The sequence below is a fragment of the Callorhinchus milii genome, unplaced genomic scaffold (genome assembly GCF_018977255.1).
Source record: "Callorhinchus milii isolate IMCB2004 unplaced genomic scaffold, IMCB_Cmil_1.0 Scaffold4, whole genome shotgun sequence".
NCBI classification, from domain to species: domain Eukaryota; kingdom Metazoa; phylum Chordata; class Chondrichthyes; order Chimaeriformes; family Callorhinchidae; genus Callorhinchus; species Callorhinchus milii.
The window spans coordinates 21,776,803-21,798,327 of record NW_024704745.1 but is presented as its reverse complement, the minus strand read 5'-3'; the positions used below and the strand labels follow the sequence as shown (position 1 = coordinate 21,798,327).

Here is a 21,525-nt window from a genome sequence, read left to right as displayed (position 1 = left end):
CCAGCTCACCCTGACCAGCTGTGCCCAGCTCACCCTGACCAGCTCACCCTGACCAGCTGTGTCCAGCTCACCCTGACCAGCTCACCCTGACCAGCTCACCCTGACCAGCTGTGTCCAGCTCACCCTGACCAGCTCACCCTGACCAGCTCACCCTGACCAGCTGTGTCCAGCTCACCCTGACCAGCTCACCCTGACCAGCTGTGACCAGCTCACCCTGACCAGCTCACCCTGACCAGCTGTGTCCAGCTCACCCTGACCAGCTCACCCTGACCAGCTCACCCTGACCAGCTGTGTCCAGCTCACCCTGACCAGCTCATCCTGACCAGCTCACCCTGACCAGCTCACCCTGACCAGCTCACCCTGACCAGCTGTGTCCAGCTCACCCTGACCAGCTCACCCTGACCAGCTCACCCTGACCAGCTCACCCTGACCAGCTCACCCTGACCAGCTCACCCTGACCAGCTCACCCTGACCAGCTCACCCTGACCAGCTCACCCTGACCAGCTCACCCTGACCAGCTGTGTCCAGCTCACCCTGACCAGCTCACCCTGACCAGCTCACCCTGACCAGCTCACCCTGACCAGCTCACCCTGACCAGCACTGTGCCCAGTGGAGCGCCTACCAGCCGCCGTCCCGTCAACTCAGGACCCGCCGCCTCCCCCGCAGGGCCGCCGACTGGGGACCTGACTGACTCTCCGCCGCGCACTAATGACGCGCGGCCACACAGCGCAGCGCCGGCGGCCGCCGCTCCTCATCGTCAGCTCCACACAGCGGGGACTTCACTCACATCACCGGGGGAGAGGGGGTCACAAAGCCCTACATTATATGGTTATCAATATCGGCGCATATTTTATTGTTTTTATAACTGTACAGAGAGAGAGAGATAAAAACTGTGGAGAGGTGAGTGACGTCAGTGACAGTCCAGCCCTGGGGGTGGGGCCTCCGCCCCGGGTCTGACGTGTAATCCAGGCGCCGCCACATGGTGTGCAGACAGCGCGGAGCCGGGACTGTGCTGTGAGGTCACTGTCTCTCTCTCATATATCGCTCTCTCTGTCTGTGTCTCTCTGTGTGTCTGTCTGTCTGTGTCTGTCTGTCTGTGTCTCTGTCTGTCTGTGTCTCTCTGTCTGTCTGTGTCTCTCTGTCTGTCTGTGTCTCTGTCTGTCTGTGTCTCTCTCTGTCTGTCTGTCTCTGTCTGTTTGTGTCTCTCTGTCTGTCTGTGTCTCTCTGTCTGTCTGTGTCTCTCTGTCTGTCTGTGTGTCTCTCTGTCTCTCTGTCTGTCTGTCTCTCTCTGTGTGTCTGTCTGTGTCTGTCTGTCTGTCTGTGTCTCTGTGTCTGTCTGTCTCTCTGTGTCTGTCTGTCTGTCTGTCTGTCTCTCTCTGTGTCTGTCTGTGTCTGTCTGTCTGTGTCTCTCTGTCTGTCTGTGTCTCTCTGTGTGTCTGTCTGTGTCTCTGTGTCTGTCTGTGTCTCGGCCCCGGGATCCGTTACTGCGAAGCGCTCTGAGACGCCGTCCGGTGTGGAGGGCGCTATATAAATCCAAGTTGTTCTTGTCGTCTCTCTCTGTGTGTCTGTCTCTCTCTCTCCTCGCACAGCATCGCAGAATGAACCCGTTCGGACACTACCCTCCTCCTGTCTTCAGCAGCCCCAGCCCACTCCTGCGGCCGCCCGTGTTTATTCCGCCTCCGGCTTGGGGCCCGGGATACCAGCCCTGGGGTGTTGGTGGGGGTCTACCCTGGGACATGGGGCCAGCAGGGCTGGGCCTGGGCCAGGGGCTGGGGCAGGCAACGGAGCTACACCAGCCACCTGAGACACGCCAGCCAGCGCAGTGGCTCAACTCCTGTCAGGGTAACATTGGTTTATTCACACTGTATCAAATCTTCTGTTGGTTATGGAAGTGCTACAATATTATAATAATCCTTGCATTTGATATAGCGCTCTATCACGTCTTCGAGATGTCTCAAAGCGCTTAACAGAATATACTGTAAAGTGAATTGAAGTGTAGCCAAATCTAGTACTTAGGGCCCTCTTGGAACCAAAAATGTCATCAAGTCAGTACGAATCCAGGTCACACCTGGTGAATTAAATAGATAGCGCCTTATCACATCCTCCAGATGCCTCAAAATGCTTCCCAGGATTTACTGTTTAACGTAGTTTTGTGTAGGTGAACACGCAGGATAAGTTGTGTCTTGACATAAATTCAGTCTTGTGATTCCTGTTTCTTTTAAAAAAAGCAAGACCAAGGTTTGATTGGCTTAAAATATTCATGCCATTACTAGACCAGATAGCTTATTTTAGTTATTTTTGTGTCAGTATTTGTGTAATATTTACTATTTTTTTAAAAAAATGTCATAGATGAAAGATTAGGTCAAAGCGTTATAAAAGCAAGTCAGGCTGTAGAAAGGGAACACATTGTTTTTGGGTGACAGATTAATAGAAAATATATATTTTTTTACAATGTAGAGATCTATTTTAGGAATAAAATCTAAACATGATCAGATCCAGGTGAAATGGAAATTCCTCCATTGAATAGTCACGATCACTACCATTGGATGCAGCCTGGCTCTGGATAACACTCATTCAGAAAGTTTTGTGTTCAAGGCCCACACTAGGACTTCGTCTAGGGCTGACCTCTAGTAGAGCATCTTGTGAATGAGATGTTAAACTGAGGACTTCTGTATTAAAAATAACACCTTGAACTCTCATTCTCGGTGATACATTCAACTAACATGACTAACATGAGTGAATTGACTGCATATTATGTGGGTGAAACGCGGCAACCAGTTGAGCACAGCAGTGTCCCACAAACTGTCGTGGATTGAAGTAACCAATTTATTATTTTTTTNGAGGGATTATTATTAGGCGTGTGGAGTAAGGAAACTTGCCCAAGGTTTCACCCTGCTAGGAATCGAACCCAGGTCTCTCGCTTGCAAAGCAAGTGCTCTAACCACTGAACTTTAGGACTCTTCTTTATAACCTAAATTTGTTATAATAATAATCCTTCCAATTGATATAGCAACTTTTATCTTTGAGACATCTCAAGGCACTTCACAGAATATACTCTAAAGTGAATTGACTGTATATTTTGTGGGCTAAATTGTAATACAGGTAATTAAATGTAAATTTGTATTGTAATAAAGATTACAGCACTACATGCTCCCTTTGGAGCAGTCAATATGCAAGTGGGTAAGAGTACATATAGACATATAATAATTTATAGTAGTTTTAGGTTCAGATGTCCTAGTTAATAATATTACTTTACATTTTAAATTATGTAATTAGTCATTAGTTAAAACAGAAGGCTCGTTTAACTGTTGCAGTTAAAAGTCTTTTTAGCAACATGCTGTATATCTTTTGGATTAACCTGGTTAGTTATTGATTTGGATTAGTGCTTTACTCATTTTTATTCTTTGTGCACAACTGAAATTAGGTGACTGCAACCAGTTTAATCAAAAGCAGTCAAATCAGAATACTTCAGCCTGGTGGTCTAGAAACCCTAAACAAAATGGCTCCAAAAAGCGAAAGGTAATAGTGATGACTGACATTTACACTCTGATACACTTTTTCAAAGTGAAAGTTATTTATACAGTACTTTTATAAAGGTTTTTATCCTTGAGGCTAATATTAATCTATGCATCCATATTTCAAACGTGCTACAGCAGAATTTTGTACTTGTCCATTTCTACACTTTACGTGCCTTATTAAGTGCCTTTGGATGTCCTGACTTAAAACGTTCTATTGTAAATATAAATTTGTATTGTAATAAGGTAAATAGATGTATTTTGGGGGGTAACAAAGATTATAGCATGATATGCCTCCTCTGGAGCAGTCCCTGGGGCTTATTAGATTTGAGTAGTATATGGGAAACATAATTGACCAAAGCAAAAGTTTGCAGCACCTTCTAGTGGTCAGTTCAATAGGAACATTAGCAGGAGTTTGGGCACAAAACATGTAGAGAAACTAAATTAAAATAGAAGCCCAGAAAGTAAAGCAAAACATATTCTTTAATATTGGCTTTGGGTATCATGTTTAAAGATTTAAGTGTAACATATAGCATGTTTAAAGAGACAACATCAGCAACTTGCTCTTATATAGTGGCCTCCACGCAGGGTAGTGTCTCAGAGCGCTCAGAATGTATCCTCCCCACAAATAAATGTGTGAAGTCAGTCCTACAAGGTACTACTATTGCAATTGCTCCATTGGTTGGATCCTGGAATATCTCTTTGACGTAGACATATCTTAACACCAATTTGCACACATGGTTTCCTCTATTTCCTCCCACAATCCGTCCCCTCGCACCCAAGCATCTTCGGAATGATTACCTTCAATTCTCTTCCAGCCACTGCCTCCTTCACCTGTAGTCTCATCAGTCTTTATGCCCTGTGTGTCTCTGAGCCTAAATTCACAGCACATCAGTTGGTGGGATTTAGAATTCATTGCTTTCCACGTCTTCCATGTTCATTGAAAGTGAAGTAATGGTGTGAGCAATTGAGGCTATGGTAACAGTCACAGAGGAAATTAAATGGCTGTAATATAACTTAAAACTCAACAATTGCACCTTTTGAAATCAGTTAATTAATTATTAAGTAGGGGGGGAGGGAAGGCTACGTCTGAAAGCTGCTCTGCGCGGAGGTTTATTAGGATGTTCTTGAGAGTAGACCTCAAGCTGATACAATCTAGACTTGAGACTATTTATACAAAGTTGGTGAATTGCGCTTATTGAGATTGATGACTTGATGAAAAACAACAGGCAAAAACTGAGTTAATTGAGCAAAGCTTGAAGGTGATGGTCTTTTTTGTATTGCTTTTCAATAGCAAAGAAAGAGAAAGGAACCAGTATTCGCACTTTTTTGCGACACTTGTGATCGGGGGTTTAAAGTGCAAGACAAATATGATGAACACATCTCGCAGCATACCAAGGTAAGAATGCAACATTTATAAACTTACTAGCAAACATACTGTTCAAGTGTCTACAAAAGCCTGGTTTTGTCACTTTCAAGGCATTTTCAAGATAATTGCTGACACTTTTAACGACTGATTTTCTAAACACAAACAGCAGATATTTGTGCTAATAAGGTCCCTTAACAGTCATGAGACAAATGGCCAATTCATCGATCCACAAGATTCATAAAGTGAATGGTAGATTTGCACACTGTTGTTTTCTAGCAAACTTTAATATTTTCAACATACTCTGGGGAAGGGGAACAGTTACATTTCAGACTTATCCTACAATAGTTCCTGTGAGTGACAGTCAATAGTTCTATTTTAAATAAAGTAAAAATGCAGGCTTCAGTTAATTCCTGCTTAATATGCAGCGCGCTCCAGTATCCAGTTTCCAATGTTACTTCTTTATTATCATTATACATCCACACAATGAAAAATGGTGTTCCACTGACTGAGAAAAGCTGTTGGCAACTGAATGGACTTTACACTTAATTTTGTTACTTCATTTTGTTACCATCGAATCAAAACTTGTTACCGCTAAGCAGTTCCATGCCAGAATGTTTGGTGGGAGAAAATAAGTGGTGACTGCAACATTCCCTCTTGAGTTTTTCTTTGTTGCTTTCACTCTCATGCATTCTCCATTTGTTGTAATTTTTTTAAAAAAACTCACGTTAACCTTAACCTTCGCATGTAGTTAGTTGCTCATTGAAAAGTTTCTTTTCCACTATCTGTTGCAGCATTATTATAAGGACCAGAAGATCACAGGTTTAACAGCTGGTCTGAGCCGATCTGAGCATGGCAGCAGTTAGGGTGTTCAGATGCCATGTGTGTCTAGGGTATTCCGATTTGCTTCCGTGCCCCCAGGTTGGGGAAGATCAGTCAGGGCTTTCAAATTGCTATTCAACGCCCCTACTGGAAAAAATGCATTTATGTCGATCTCGGATGAGAATTAGATTGGCTGTGATGCCCTCTACAGTTCAGCAGCATGCTAATACTTGTCATCTGTATTTTGTTTGCTATTCCAGGGGTAATCCCTTAAAAAAATAATAATAATTTGGCCATTCAATCCACAACTGTTTGTGGGACACTGCTGTGTGAAATTGGCTGCTGGATCTTGCCCACAATATATGCAGTCAATTCACATTACACATTATCTTCTGTGAAGGGCTTTGAGACATCTCGAAGATGTGATAAGGCACTATGTCAAATCCAAAGATTATTATTATCTGGGTGGAAACACACAATACAATAAAAATTTGCATTTATATATTGACATTCTGTTCATCTGTCTCCTCGTCCTCCTTGACCTCTCTGCTGGCTTTGACACTGTGGTCCACTCTATCCTCCTTCACCTTAACCTTCAAGGTTCTGTCCTTGAATGGTTCAGATCCTATCTCTCGCACCGGCTCCACTTTGCCTCCACAAATGGCTTCTCCTCCAGCCCCCGCACCGTCTCGTGCGGTGTTCCTCAGGACTCACTCCTCAGTCCTCTCTTCAACCTGTACATGCTCCCTCTAGGTAACATCATCCGCAGATATGGGGTCACACAACTTTAGCTCTCTGCCTCCACCCTTGAATCCAGGACCACTGATGTCCTGACAGACTGCCTGTCAGACATCAAGCCCTGGATCAGAGCCAACTTTCTACAGTTGAACGTCAGCAAGACCGAAGGCTTTCCTGATTGGATCGTGCCAGCGCCTCTGCACCTCAGGCACTGGCAGCGTCAGCATCCACAGATACACACTCCACCTCACCAAGCCAGTCAGGAACGAGGCATCTTGGTCGACCCTCAAATGTCCTTTCTCCCCCACATCTGTGCCATGATCTACTCTACCTTCCCCCACCTCCACAACATTGACTCTGCCACTGCTTCAACCTTCAGGCCGCCGAAACCCTCATACATGCTTTCATTACAACCAGGCTCGACTAAGCCAATGCCCTGTTTGTCGGCCTTCCCCATTCTTCCCTCCATAAGCTGCAGATCATCCAGAACTCTGCAGTTCGTACCCTTTTCTGCACCAGGCTCCGTGACCTCATCACGCCCACCCTCGCCCGGTTCCGCTGGCTCCCCATCCCTCAGAGGATCGAGTTCAAAATTCTCAACCTGAACTTCAAGGCCCTCCATCGGCTTGCCCCTTCCTACTTCTCCGACCTGCTAATGCCTTATCAGCCTGTGCCCCCCCCACCTGCTCGGGTCCTAATCCGTGACTGTTCAGTGCCTTGGGACATTCGACCGACCGACATGAAAGGCACTTTACAAATGTAATTTTGTATTGTATTGTATAGCGCCTTTCACTAAGGGAGCACGTCCCAAGGCACTTGACAGTCCTAGCTTAAGTGGGAGCTGAGGAGGGTGGTGGGGGGTAAAGGAAGATAACCAAAGGCACAGTCAAAAAGGAAGATCTTGAAACAGGAGTGGGAGGAAGCACGTCTGAGGGATTCCCGGATGGAGTTTCAGAGAGTGGGGGTCAATAGGAATTTAACAACAACAATAGGATTACATTTGTATAGCGCCTTTCACGTCGGGAGGACAGCCCAAGGCGCTGGACAGAGTACAGCATTTCAGACCCGAGCTGGGGTCAGGGGGGAAGGAAGGGGAGGGAAAGGGGGGTGGCCGATGGCATGGTTGAAGAGGAGGGTCTTGAGGCAGGACTTGTAGGAGGCTAAGGAAGGGGCGAGGCGGAGTGACTGAGGGATGCAATTCCAGAGGTTGAGGGCAGAGAGGCTGAAGGCTCTCCTGCCAATGGTGGGGCGGGTGGGTTGGGGGACATAGAGCAGCCAGAGCCGGCTGAGCGGAAGGAGTGGGCGGGTTGGAATTTAACTATAAAAGATGAGTGTTTCCATTTGATTAAAGGTTCATCTTTCTATTTTGGGAAAGTTTCTTCAATGTTTTTCTGAGAAGGTAACTCAGATGGGGTTCTTGTCCAGCCTCACTGAAGTCCAAATTTTCTGTGCCAATTGTGACTAGCCATCTAATGTACCTGGTTTCAGGTCAAGATTATGGATTCCATGACACCATTTGAAATGAGTTATTGTCCAGGCCAATAATCCTCAATTAATTGGTTTCTCATCTTATTGCTGTTATGGGATCTCGCTGTTGCAAGTGACTGCCAAGTGTGTCACTATCTATAACTATTTATCTGAAGAGATTTGAGGTGCTTCAACACAGTCGGTGCAGTGAGAATGCAAGTTCTTTCTTTCTGTACATTTGTGTTTTTCAGCTTCCTGCTCTCTGTGTTGGTTTAGCCTCATAGCCTACTGATCTCTCTCTGTGACACTGCACGTCGCTGGTTCCTTCATGGAGAGAGTTGTGGATTAGATTGTGACCTTGTCCCTCCCACTGTTCAGCTGGTTAGAGGAAAACAAATTCCTTAAATTAAAAGTAGTTTTGTCTTGTATATGAGTCAGAATATGACTCGTTCGATTTGAAGATAAACAAATGGCAACAATTTTCCAGGACCAGACACATAGTGTGAGCTATTTATTCAGCACATCAAAGCATAAAAGCAAATTGAGTTAAATCGACCCACCTATTGTCAGCCAAAGTTAATTCAAAGTGTTTTAAAGCTTCACCGTTTAACTGATTTTGGTGAGTCTTAAACATAATTCTCCTGACAATCTAAATTTTATTTTGAAAGCAGATGTGTCAAGAGGTTGTTTTTGTGTAACTGCACGTGCTGGCCGTTTTGAGGGTTGTATGGCTAATTGTGAAATGTTCAAGGTGAAAAAGAAGGCTGTTGTCACACGAGGGTCTTGTCTCTAACCTAGATATCAGTATTTTTAAACTTTTCAGATGAAAAATTCTAGTTTAACTTTACTTTTTACTCTACTACACCTTGTGATTCCAGTCACAAACCACCACTTTGACAACACCAGAAAATTCAGAGTGTATTTCTACTGCATGGCCCAAAACCCCTAACCCTAATTTCTGTTCCTTCCTTTCGCTATCAACTGAGCCAGGTTGACACCTGTTCTTTTAGTTCCCATAATGCTTGTCTTGTGTTTTGAAATGATTGAACTTCATGACTGTGCTGTGTATTAGAGTGCATGTGTTATACAAACTATACAGATACTGGTTTGAATAAAATCCTGCCAAGCTTAGACCTCGGTACTGCATGTACTTGGGCATTGTTGTTTAATTACAGTAGGCTAGAATTCTAGTCTCAAGATGGTTAGCATTACTAATGCAAACCCCAATATTATCAATTAATGAGCCTGATACGTTGCATGGCATAGGATCAGCATACTTATGATGCTCACCTTCTCTCTTCACTCACCACCTAATCATGCCAATCACAAATTGGCTTTGGGAAATGAGAATCAGAGGGAGCTTTGGTGCAAGTTCAGTGCACAAGTGAGACTGATACCCTTAAAGGAGGCATACACAAGACCTATCAATCATTGGAAGCTTTGTTTGCCCATTAATTCTTTATAGGAACCTATATCATGATGTTCCGGGAAGTCTGAATAAGCGAGCGTTGTGGTTCACAGGTGTAAAAAGAGAGAGACATACACTCCCTTAGATCCATGTTTGGGACATGTCCGTTCTGTCTTGTTGCTAAATCCAAATGATGGTGGGCTCTTTAGTCGGCTGCCAGGCAACATCCAATAAACTTTGGTGATGAGAACAACATACCTGCACATTGGACTGCAATGTTCTGATGTAAACAGCTTGTGTGATCATGTGCTGTTTCCTGCCATCAGGACTCAGCTGGTTTGCGGACATTTGCAATTTCCTATAAATAATTGTGCTGAGCGTCCTCTGGATGACTTTTGTTTTATAAATAATGAACGAGCCTGGCTAATCTGGCAAATGGAACAGCAGAAGTACAAACACAAGATGGGTGAGATGAGAAGGTAGTGTTGTAGAACGCTGTGCTATCTGTTACTTAAAATTTGTAAAGAGGTTTTTGGTTTTATTTTGCCAATGTTCTTCCTGACTCGTGCTGGCTTTTGCAGACACTGGCAGCCCTCTGGTACTTCACCCAAGACCCCAGACAGTGAGTGTAGCAGGCTAATTACCATGGAGGGCAGCAGTATCAAGTCTGATCTTTTTTTGCCTGCAGTCTGCATACTTGCACTTTTCCTTCGCCCCCATATGTCATTTCACACCGCAGCCAATATAATAACCCCCCTACCCCCGGCCCATTTATTTATATGAAGGATGAATTGACACTGGTATTTTTTCCACTTAAGTTGATTCTGTCTTATAAGCCAAAGATACATTTAATGTAGTTTCAAATTATAGCTAAATCATGAGGAACCGGGAATCGAGCCTGGGGCCCACTTGTTCGTGTAGCTGAACTTGCCATTGAGGAATTCAGTTGAAAGTTAAATGTGCGGGTGTATCTCATACTGATCACTAATATTTGCGATCTTTCTGTTTTATGTTTATAATGAGAAATTCCAGCAGAAACGTAAGTAGATTCAGATCGTTTGAGCAAAAGATAACAAAGTTCCCCTGTCCCTAACTTATTTCATACCCACAGAGCCCAGGTAGTGCAGGGAAGGCGCATTGGCTGTCTGAGACATTTATGTGCACAAATTGCCGTATCCACATGTTACAAAATACAGTCACCACACTTTATAGTAAGTCCTTTGAAACTCTGAGATGTCCTTCTGGTGTGAAAGAAGCTATATCAAATGTAAGCAATATTATCTCTGATGTATGGCATTGCAATGGGATTATTCCTGGTGTATTCTACCACACCAGGATGTGAATCTTTTAACCACTAGGCTACTGGGTAGGTATATGAGTCTTCCTTAGGCTAAAGAGTGTTTGTTTTGAAAACAAAAAGTTTGGTATAAATACATAATTTGGGAGCTGTGGCTCACAGACAATTACCTGATTTGAGTTTTAAAATTAGTCTTTGAAAAGCTTTTAAAGAAGGTTAATGACATTAGAAACAAAACTAAGACCATCCAAATCTGTACTGTAAGCATACTGGACACATTATTAAAATAAAAGGAATACGACTTGTGTGTTCCAGTACATTAAATATATTGTTTCAGGACAAGTTTAAATTTTGGGAAGAGGTACTTAATCTTTGAGAGCCCTTAATTACAAGCTGTGGACTTTAGCATTGTGCAAATATTCTGCGTTGTAGTTCTGTTTCCCATGCTAGTTAGTGTCAGTGGGCTAAGAGCCGAATGGCTTTGTGCTACTAGCAGACAGTTTATTTGAAGTGTAAAAGTACTCGGTTCAGCTCAAAATATAATTGCATTCATGGCATTGATCCAAAGGCAGTTTAGTAAGATAGTTATGAATTGAAAATGATTGCAATTTTGCAAAAAGAAAGTTGCAGTACAAGTGCCTAAAATTGCCATTGAAAAATTGAGTTGGAAGGTAATGGGTGCATTTATCTCGTGCTGACCATAAATACGAGCAGTCTTTCTGTTTTATGTTTATAATGAGAAGTCCCATCAGCGGCGCAGGTAAACTCATAAGCTGTGCAGTACTGCAATTTCGTTAAAACAAGAGGAATCCTCCCCACTCCCTCTCTTGTCTGCAAGACCTTTTATTTGTATGAAGGATGAATTGACACTGGTAATTTTTTCCACTTAAGTTGATTCTATTTTGTAAGCAAAATACACATTTAATGTAGTTCAAAAATGTTTCAAGTCTGGTGTAATAAAAAGAAAAGGGGAAAAAAAACACTGATTAAGTGAAATAGTAAATGTGAGTGATGTGGGTGTTGTGCAACATTAAAGTAGACACTGATCCAAAGATTTTGTAGATGCTATTATGAGCAACTGGCAGATTATACGTTCAGTCTATTATTAAACTAGACTTTTCTGTCTGTCTTTTTCAGTGCAAAGTGGATGGATGTGACTTCAATGCTCATGAGAAGCTGGTTCAGATTCATTGGAAAAATGTAAGTGATGTACTTATTGAACTGAGCTGCGTGATTTGTGAAGGATAGAGAATGAATTGAGCGACATGCAATTGCTTTGATATGCAATGCTTTTCAAGGTATTGTGCATTTCCCTTTGACAGTAAATTGTATAAAACTGTTACAGAATTTAATATTTTGTTTAATTCTGTTTACAAATAGATGCATGCGCCGGGGGCAAAAAGAATTAAGCTTAATACTGACGACGAAATTGTCAAGTGGCGAGAGGAGAGAAAGAGGTGACTATTGATTCGACTTATTTAACCCGTTTGTATGAATGTATTTGTGTCTCTCTTTATAGTTTGCTAGAAAGGGTACAGTCTTATTTCCCACTTTTTTAAGTTTCCTGCAGAAAACTCTTTTGAATGTTGGTGTTGGTGAACACTTTCCGCTCCTTAAAGTGAGTGATGTTAGAAAGTGTTTCTATTTCTGTTATCCTCATGACTTCTCTAAGCAATGCTGCCAGTTCAATTTGTTGCAGGTTTGTACTAGGGGGTGGGGTGGGGGTGCCCACTGGAGCAGACATTGAGAGTGTCCAGATCATTTCACACAGGATCCTTACACCCAGCAGTCAAAGAAGACTTTGCCTTCAGTTTGGGCTACATTTGACTACAGGCTCTAGAAGTGAAAGGACAGTGCACTTAACTTGCTACACTATTCAGGCTTGCATAAATAAGAATTAAAATGCATCTGTTTTAAAAATCTTAGTGATATAAAATAGGCTTTGTAACTTGGGAACCACGGCATACTGCAGATGTCTGTGTTGTGTGGCCTAACAAGGTCACTATCTATGTCACTTAGTTTATTTTATGGCACTTTTGTATATTGTTTAACAATCACTCTAGTAGGTATAGGACCTGAGCCTTAGAAAATAGAAATACTAAGTATTAGCCTCATATCCCTGAGTGGCATTCACATTCTGGTTTCCAAGTTGTTCTAGGTTCAGGTGTCTTGCTGATAATGAACCAGAAAAAGACCTTTGCCTCTTGGGGTGTCAACCAAGGAGCAGGGTTGGACATGTCTGGAGGCGGTGCTGCCGTTGCCCTCTGATTGCAGGGGACAAAAGTTCAGGGATGGAAAAANGTAGACAAAATTACCTCCAGTTAAGAAGAGTAATAACGAAAAGTATTTTAGAAAGATAACAAAGAAAAATGTCTTCTTGTTATGCAGTTACCTTTGATAGCACTAATTGCAGAGGTCATTGCCAGGTCAAAAGCATTTAAGTAGCAATAAGATTACAGAACGGTTTGTTTAAATTGTGTTGAACTTCACTGCCTTTCAACAGTTCAAGAGGTTAAATACGGGTAGTAATTGCTATCTGCATTGAAAACCTGTCTCCTATAAACGAAAATCTAAAATCTTCTTTGTTCCGTGTGTGTTATATATTTGAGCTCGTTGTGCTGCCTGGAATTAACATCCCTGGTCAATTATTGTTCACATGTTTTACTTGAGAGAACCAAACATTGACTATAAATGACAGGTTAAGTTGTACTTTTGAAGGACATTGCAAAGTAGACTCCCAACCCAGTGGTCCATCGTTCTGAAGTACTGTATTATAAAAAGATCTGTTGTTTTCCTTGTCTTTGCCCGCTACCTAGAAGAACTACTGCATTGCTTCTTATTGAATATCTCTTACGCATGTTTTAGTTGTAAAGAAATAAGTTAGATTTGTTGTGTAAAAACTCTTGATTTACATAATCTGCCAGCAGCAGCTTTCTTATATTGTATCCTTTGTTTCAAAAAATAAGAATGGATTTAATTATCTTAAACAAATCTACAGGGGTAACTTGTTAAGTACAGCAGTTGTGACAGTTTCTGGGAAATTCTCCAATTATCTCACTTCCTTAACTGTGAACCTGGTGGGAGACTGGACTAAGGAACATAGGAGAGGAACATCTCCTCTGCTTTGGGAGATGGCACGTTTCTTCTTATTCTAATATTATTATTATTATATTATCTTAGTGACCTGAGATAGATTGCATCCAGTTCAAATTAAGTTGACCTAAGCTGAATGTATACTTTGGGAAATTACACTGAGGGTTCACTAGTTCATATGCCGTGTAATATTAGATTATCAGCTTGATATATGGTGTGATCTTTGAAACAGAAAAGAGCAGGATAGTTTGTGCTTGGCTGGTGTGACTCACGTGAGCTCTGCTCTGGAAACCTGCTTTCAAAACCCTCCTTAAAAGCCTATCTGTCTGTCCAGCCTTTGATCAACACTTTTAATCCTTCTTCCCTCTGGGCTCAGTGAGATGCATCATCTTTGTAAAGCATTTCAGCTATTATCGTACATGAAAGGTGCTGTATAAGTTTTAAGTTGTTGTTGCTGCATGCATCCAAGTGTTGCAGGATTGATCAGTGTGCACTTTATATTATAATGGTTTTGTACTGTTGTAAAGCACATTGTAAGTATAACTATCCTACTGCCATTTGGAATAATAGGGCACCCTTCCTCAACCAGAAAATCTTGATGATCAAAGAGGATAGTTTTACTGCACACATAACTGTTTCATAGGTACTGGGCTCTTAAGTACACCTAACCAACCAACCTGCTCCTCCAGTTTATGCAACTCTTGCTAACCAGGCCTTTAATGGTGCTGGCAATTGTAATTGTGCATCTATGTAATCAATATTTGTTTTTATATTCAGAAACTTTCCAACTTTGGCAAACATAGAGAGAAAGTGGAGACAAGATCGAGAAAGGGAAGAGAGAGGGGAAGTACTTCAAACACAACAGTTTGGGTAGGTATCCACTGTTTGTAATTTTACTGCCACCAAAATAACTTCAAAATTCGAATTCAGAAATCAGCAGAATGCCCACTGTTGTATCTACCCACATGTAAATACAACAACGATAAAATTACATTTGTAAAGTGCCTTTCATGTCGGGAAGACATCCCGAGGCGCTGGATAGACAGAGTTATGGACCCGAGCTGGAGGTCGGGGAGTGTGGAGAGCAGGGGGAAAGCAGGGAGATCGAAAGCACGGTCGAAGAGGAGGGTCTTGGACGATTGGACTCTGGATTGGACTCTGCTGTAACTGACTTGGAGAAGTTAATTGCACACATATGTAGCTTTGCACTGAAACTTCCTTTTTTTATTTATTCGTAAAGAGATTAATACTCTAAAATATTTTTACAGGCACAGATAATAGGTACGCTTTCTTGCTTTTCAAATGATCCTGTGTACAATGAAATGAACATTTGTTCCATTTCCATTCCGCCTCGCCCCCTCCTTAGCCTCCTTCAAGTCCCACCTCAAGCCCCTCCTCTTCGACCATGCCATCGGCCACCCCCTTTCCCCTCCCCTCCCTTCCCCCCCAACCCCAGCTAGGGTCTGAAATGCTGTACATTGTCCAGCGCCTTGGGATGTGAAAGGCGCTGTACAAATGTAATCTTGTTGTTGTTGTTGCCACACAGCAGTGTCTGATTGTTGTTTTTGTTTGTCAGAAAAATGAAGCGGAAATGGAAAGGCCCACAATCGAAGGGTGAGGGAAAGTTTCAAAAGGGGAAACAAGAGCGTTTCAATCAAAAGTTCACTGGCAAGCAGAAAAAACTAAATGTAGCTGAACATGTCAGGCCCCCAAAGGCCAATGGGGTATGTGAAAAATCTCCAGATAACCAGGAAACCAACCACATCAAAGCCTACAGAAAAGACATGGACCCTCTGGCTGTATTGGCAGAAAGTGATCCAGGTAAAAGTTTGAAGCTTCTGGATTATATCCTATTATGTATTCTTTTTCCTACGTCCCAAATACAGAATTATATGTCATCTTCTTCCTCCTTTCATAAGAACATAAGAATTGCTGGATGAAAGAGGACCAAAATCCATCCACCTTCCACCATCCTGGCAATCACATGCACATGTTATAATAATAATAAATAATAATAATAATCCTTGAATTTGATACAGTGCTTTTCATGTGTTCTAGACATCTCAAAGCACTTCACAGAGTATACTGTAAAGTGTATTAACTGTATATTTGAGGGCGAAACTTGGCAGCCAATTGCGCACAGCAGTGTCCCACAAACAGTTGTGGATTGAAGTGACCAATTTATTGGGTTTTTTTCCTGAGGGATTATTATCAGGTGTGTGGAGTAAGGAAACTTGCCCAAGGTTTTGCCCTGCCGGGAATCAAACCCAAGTCTCTTGCTTGCGAGGTGAGTGCTCTAACCACTGAGCTACAGGACTCCACTTGTTATGTCTCAAACAAAACAATAAGTTGTGAATACATTTATTGTGTTGTGAAATAAATTCAAATTGCTGAGGAAGCTGGGCACAAATATTACTATTTATTTCACATTTAAAATAATATTTTTTTTGCAGCTTTCATTTCTGTGTTTAAATTGGATTTTTAGCCATTGTTAAAAGCTTATTGGAGGTTTTGAAAACAACTTTGGCCATGGCCACAAAATGTTCTCTTTCCAGTTTTTCTCTTTTTATTGCTATGTTAGAGCATGGTTTTGTGGGCTGAGTTTCCTGACCTTTGTTACCAATCAGTTGAATAATCTTTCACTATTTATCCTCAAAACCTTTCAGAACTTTTAAGACCATTTCAATCGCTTCTTAAACTTCTCTGTTCCAGTGAAAATAGTCCCAATTTTTCAGCCCATCTCCAGTATTATCACTAGTCATCCATCCATGTAAACCTTCACTGTAACCTTCCTGTAGCTCTAATGGCCTTTCCATAAAAAGATGGAAAATATCAAACTCGTGCAAGAGACTCAAAAGGGTCATTTGAGAATGGAGTTGAATCGTGTTGTGAGAAGTCATGTAGAGTGATTCTGTTATGTTGTATTTTCATTACCAAGCTGATTCAATTTATTATATACTCGCATATTAATGCCAATTTATGTACCTTTTGCCCCTTGCTGGGGACAGTCCGTTTGCCAATAGATACTTCTTTTGGATTAAATTTCCAAGTGCTGAAAGATTGCATTTCCCCTTGTAGAGTCTGACAAGGACGATGTTTGTGCTGGCACTGAGCACGAAGGACTCACTGTTGCTCCGAAGCAGATAACATCAGCCCTGGGATTGCTGGTGGCCAACTACGGCAGTTCATCAGATAGTGAAAGTGACCAGGCCCCAGATGGTAAGTCTGAATAAATGTGACTTCATAATTTTGAAGGAAACTGGAGTACATTAAATTAGAGAGTATTTGCTGCAGTTTTCCTGCATACGTGTTTCACTGGGATAGAATCTAGGTAAACCTCTTGCATTTTTTTTTATGGAGGAGCTGAGTGTTAAGAGTGTGGACTATGGCACAAAATAGCTCCTTGGGGAGCTCTGAAATGTTGTAAATAGATGATGGTTCTGACTAAAGCCCATGTAAAGTGCCTGAAATATGTTGGGTTTGTACTTGTGATTTAATCACAGGATTTGACAATTTTGAATTCCTCTGTGGCTTCACCTCAATTTTAATAAGTGGATTTATTTTCATTCATTAAATGTTGAGAATAGTTTTATTTTAACATGCAAAAAAAGATTTGTAGTTTACAAGCTCATGTATAATGAGATGAGAATTGCTTGAGGAGGACCCAGCTCAAAGCAAAATGTGGCCAGCGAGTAGTTAAATAAATTTTGTGTGGTTATGTTATTAATCCTCTGATTTAAATGTAAAAATAACAATATTTGCAACATTTTACCAGAAATTCCTCTCCGGCCCATTGTCGAGGCTTTAGAAGAAAACAAAGTCTTACTGGGATCTGGACCAAAATGGTCAAATGAGAAAGGAAAGGAAAATTCTCAAAACCGCACCATGGATTCAAGAGCCTTCAAAGGCAGGGGCTACAAGCGAGGTCCTAATGCACGAGGAAGACCTTTCTTGGGTCAGGGTCGATCGAAACGCCGGCCAACCCTACTAGAAATGGTGAGAGCCATTGTGTGAATGTACAGACAGACTTTATCTCTTGGGCATCCACAAGGATCCTGTGTAAAAATGTATTATATATGATTTACACTTAAAATTGTTAAGGATGACCAGCAGATTAAAACGTCAATTAGAGGACACAACAATAATATATTAGTATATAATAATATAAGGGGTGAGGTTTAATTGTTTAGATGGGTTTTGAAAGCAGAGAGGGAGAGGACACATTATCTGTGTTGTAGGCAAAGCTGCAGCAAATTGGAAGTGAGAGGTATTCAGCAACTTGGAGAGCAAGGACAGGTTGGAGATGGGGTGGTAACTGTTGTGGTTGTCTTGAGAAGGGCATAATGAAGATGGTTAATGGGACGTTTCCTAAGCAGATATTTTCCCTGATAGGGAAATGCCTTCCAACGTGCACTGTCAAGGCTAACACACGGATAGTGTCCACTGGGCAAGGGACTAGAGGAGGCCAGATTGAAATTCCAAATGTGGACCGAATAAAAGGATGTTAATATTGATCTTGTAATTAGTTCATTTTTAAATGAGATTATGATAGTAAGATTTGAACACTTGTAAATTGAAAATGTATAATAATACCCTTCTGTGCAATATATTCTGTTTGCAGTTATTGGCCCGTGACATACGACATGAAAGAAATGTTATCTTGCAGTGTGTTCGGTACATTGTACAAAATGACTTTTGGGGTCTTCAGTCAAAGAACACAGGATTGGGGGTGTCACCAGCTGCTTCATGTGGAGAAGAAATTGCAACATGTGCAAGTGCAGAATATGATGCGACGTGTAGGCTTGAGGTCCCTAAATCTGAAGAGAATGAGCAAGACCCTTTATTAACTGAAGTAAATGTAAGATTGTCCCCTGCAATAGATCTGCCTCAAGTAATGCAGAGTAAGAGTACTGTACCTGTTGTAGATGATGATATTTGGGAAATACCAGCTTTGCAGTGCGAAGAGAGATGATCAACTGAACTCGTATAGATTTATATGGTCAGAAGACATGACAGAAACTTTGTTTATCTGTAAATCTATACAGTTTATTTTTCCCCCCTCCATTTTCTGAAGGCACTGACTTGTGCTGAGGTACAGCTCCACCCGAAGGTGCCAATCAGCCTCTGCTACTTCACCCAAGTGGTTCTTAATTGTGTGAGACTTGATGGTGTGTGTCTGCAATATTTGACTGTGAGGAGCGTCATAGCCCTGCCCTATGGTGGGAATCTTGGCTCTTTTATTTCTGTCTCTAGCCTCTGGGCTTTGAAGCCTACTCGGTATCTCTCTTGCATGTCTGTCTGAGACCAACAAATTTGGAGCAACCCATGGATTAAACTGGGACCTTCCAGTTCTGAAGGGCTCAGTTATACTCCAGACAGTGACTTCATCAACCTGTAGGAGTGTTTTATTCTTATTTTAAATTGAATTATTGTATCAAGATGTTTCTCATTGAAATAAAACTGGACAAATAATTGAAAGATAATTGTTGGAAATTGACCGTAATCTGTGGTACCAATTTTACAGACTATGTAAATAAATTGATCATTCAGAATTAGGTCTCCATTCTTAGGACTTGGCTGATTTAAAAAAAAAAAAGATTTGTTAGGTTAACTGCGTATGTTGGAATGTGAAATTAATGCCCAGCATCTTATACTATCAAATCTCAATACTGCAAAATCTGTTTTTTAAAAAAAAGGTAGCAAGTATCTTACCAGCCTTTCTCTTCAATTTTACGAGCAGATATTTACAAGTCAGGTGTTACTCTTAAGAAAATGAATCTAGTTTTGGGGTATTGCTCTTCAAACCCGAGTGTCAAAATGAACAAATCCCACTTGCTATGTGAACCTTCCCCAAAATTATGTGAAGAGAGTGCCTAGGGCATTGGATTCATCTGGTGGCTTCATCAGGGCATGAGCTCATTTAGGGTAAGGGAAGTTAGCATTATAAACTTTTTTTCACAAAACAAAATTTGAAGTGTTGCATGTTCGGATGAGACGTCAACTTGGGGTCAATGTCTCCAGTAACAAAATACAGTAAATCCACTTGGCAGTATATCCTATGAAGTGCTTTGAGATGTCTCGACGACGTGTTAAGGCATTTATATTAAATGCAAAGGTTATTATTGTGGAATTATCCTTGGTTAGAACAATACGCTGCTCACGAGCCTGTGTCCCAGTGAAATTTTAAATTACTTGCAAAGTGCTGACCAGATAGTTGGCTTTCTTTAGTAATTACAATGACTGCTAGTGCTGTAGGCTGCCAGAATTTGTTTTCAATCTTTTATAAAATGTATCATTTACCCTATTATAGCTGACAAGGCATCCTTTACCAGTGTAAGACAATGTCCCGAAAATTACAGAGGAATGTTCAAGATCGTAACAGACCATTAATAATAATAATAATAATAATCCTTGCATTTGATATAGCGCTTTTCACGTCGGGAGGACGTCCCAAAGCGCTTCACAGAACACACTGTAAAGTGAATTGACTGTATATTTGTGGGCGAACGCGGCAGCCAATTGCGCACAGCAATGTGCCACAAACAGTCGTAGATTGAAAATGACCAATTTATTATTGTTTTTGGTTTTGGAGGGATTATTATTAGGCTCTGTGTGGAGTAAGGAAACTTGCCCAAGGTTTCGCCCTCTGCCTGGAATTGAACTCAGGTCTCTCACTTGCAAAGCGAGTGCTCTGACCACTGAGCTACAGGACTCCACTTGGAGTCCTCCATTGGCCATACTCAAACAATACAAAAAACAATGTTATTCTAATGCAGCTCTTTTATTTTTCTGCCAACTAACTACTTAAATGGTGATTTGATTATTTGTTCTTAATGTATGAGGAATGTGTTAGCCTTACTGACTGATTCAAAGGATGCGTGAGATGGTTACCAATAGCAACAACCCAGAGTGCTGGACGCACCAGTAGTCTATATTGATGATTATTTCTGCTCTATTTTTGTAGGATGTTTTCCTCACTTCAAACTGATCTGACCATCTCTGCAGCAGTCGCAGCTTTGATGCAAAACCCTGAAGGATAGATACTAAAGCTGCAGTTTTGTTGTGAGGAATTGACCCATTTCTCAGCCAATTGAAATACATCTTCTTTCCTGAAAACGCACAACCAAGTGCTGATTATACCCAAATAATTGGCAACCATCCCTGAATCATCATCACTTTTAAATTTAAGTTGGAATTTAGGTGCAGAAAAGTCTCTCCCTGTAGCTCCAAAAGGTCTAATGAAACCACATGAAATAAAAAGATCACGCTGGAAAGCCACAGCAGGTTAATCTGAAGAGAAAAATAGATGAACATTTTGGGCACAATGTGGCTTCTGACAAAGGATCGTGTTACCTTATTTTTTTCAGGTGCTGATGGACAATCAATACGTTCCCAGCATTGCAGTATTGAAGTATAGAATCTGATCTTTACACACTTACAATGGGCAGTTTGCTTGTCCTTCAGTGGTATCAAGCCACTGTTGTCAAGAAATGTATGAAAGGACTGGACACTGACTGGCTGCAATCATAGGTAAATCAAAGACTATGTGACTTTAGGTGACCTAAAATCCTAATACAGTAAAACTCACATAAGTCATAGCAGTTGGGACTATAACATTTAACGGCAGTGTAACTCATCCATGTGTGTTTAATACTGAAGAAAACATTTGCTAAAATTTACATCACTCTTGGGAAGGTAGACAATACACATGCAGCGTGATTTTCATTGTGTTTTTATTTACTTTCAATTATTCCAAGACAGCAGAGTACATGGGCAGAGATTCAAGAATGTGAAAGTCAATTTTCAGATAAGTACTGGG

The 21,525-nt window shown here is 41.4% G+C and overlaps 1 protein-coding gene and 1 non-coding gene across 2 annotated transcripts; both read left to right on the top strand.

The window, feature by feature from the left end:
• Window positions 1–980: 980 nt before the first annotated feature.
• Window positions 981–19,258, top strand: nufip1 (nuclear FMR1 interacting protein 1). Its single transcript, XM_007891727.2, has 11 exons — window positions 981–1,019; window positions 1,590–1,842; window positions 3,425–3,519; window positions 4,810–4,914; window positions 11,751–11,813; window positions 11,994–12,070; window positions 14,484–14,576; window positions 15,283–15,527; window positions 16,785–16,925; window positions 17,482–17,702; window positions 18,328–19,258. Exons 2-11 carry the CDS (start codon window positions 1,599–1,601, stop codon window positions 18,676–18,678), a joined length of 1,635 nt encoding a protein of 544 aa, XP_007889918.2. The 5' UTR covers window positions 981–1,019; window positions 1,590–1,598; the 3' UTR covers window positions 18,679–19,258.
• LOC121848932 lies at window positions 9,447–9,665 on the top strand. Its single transcript, XR_006085077.1, has one exon. It is a non-coding gene; the product is annotated as a small nucleolar RNA SNORA53 (small nucleolar RNA).
• Window positions 19,259–21,525: the final 2,267 nt, after the last annotated feature.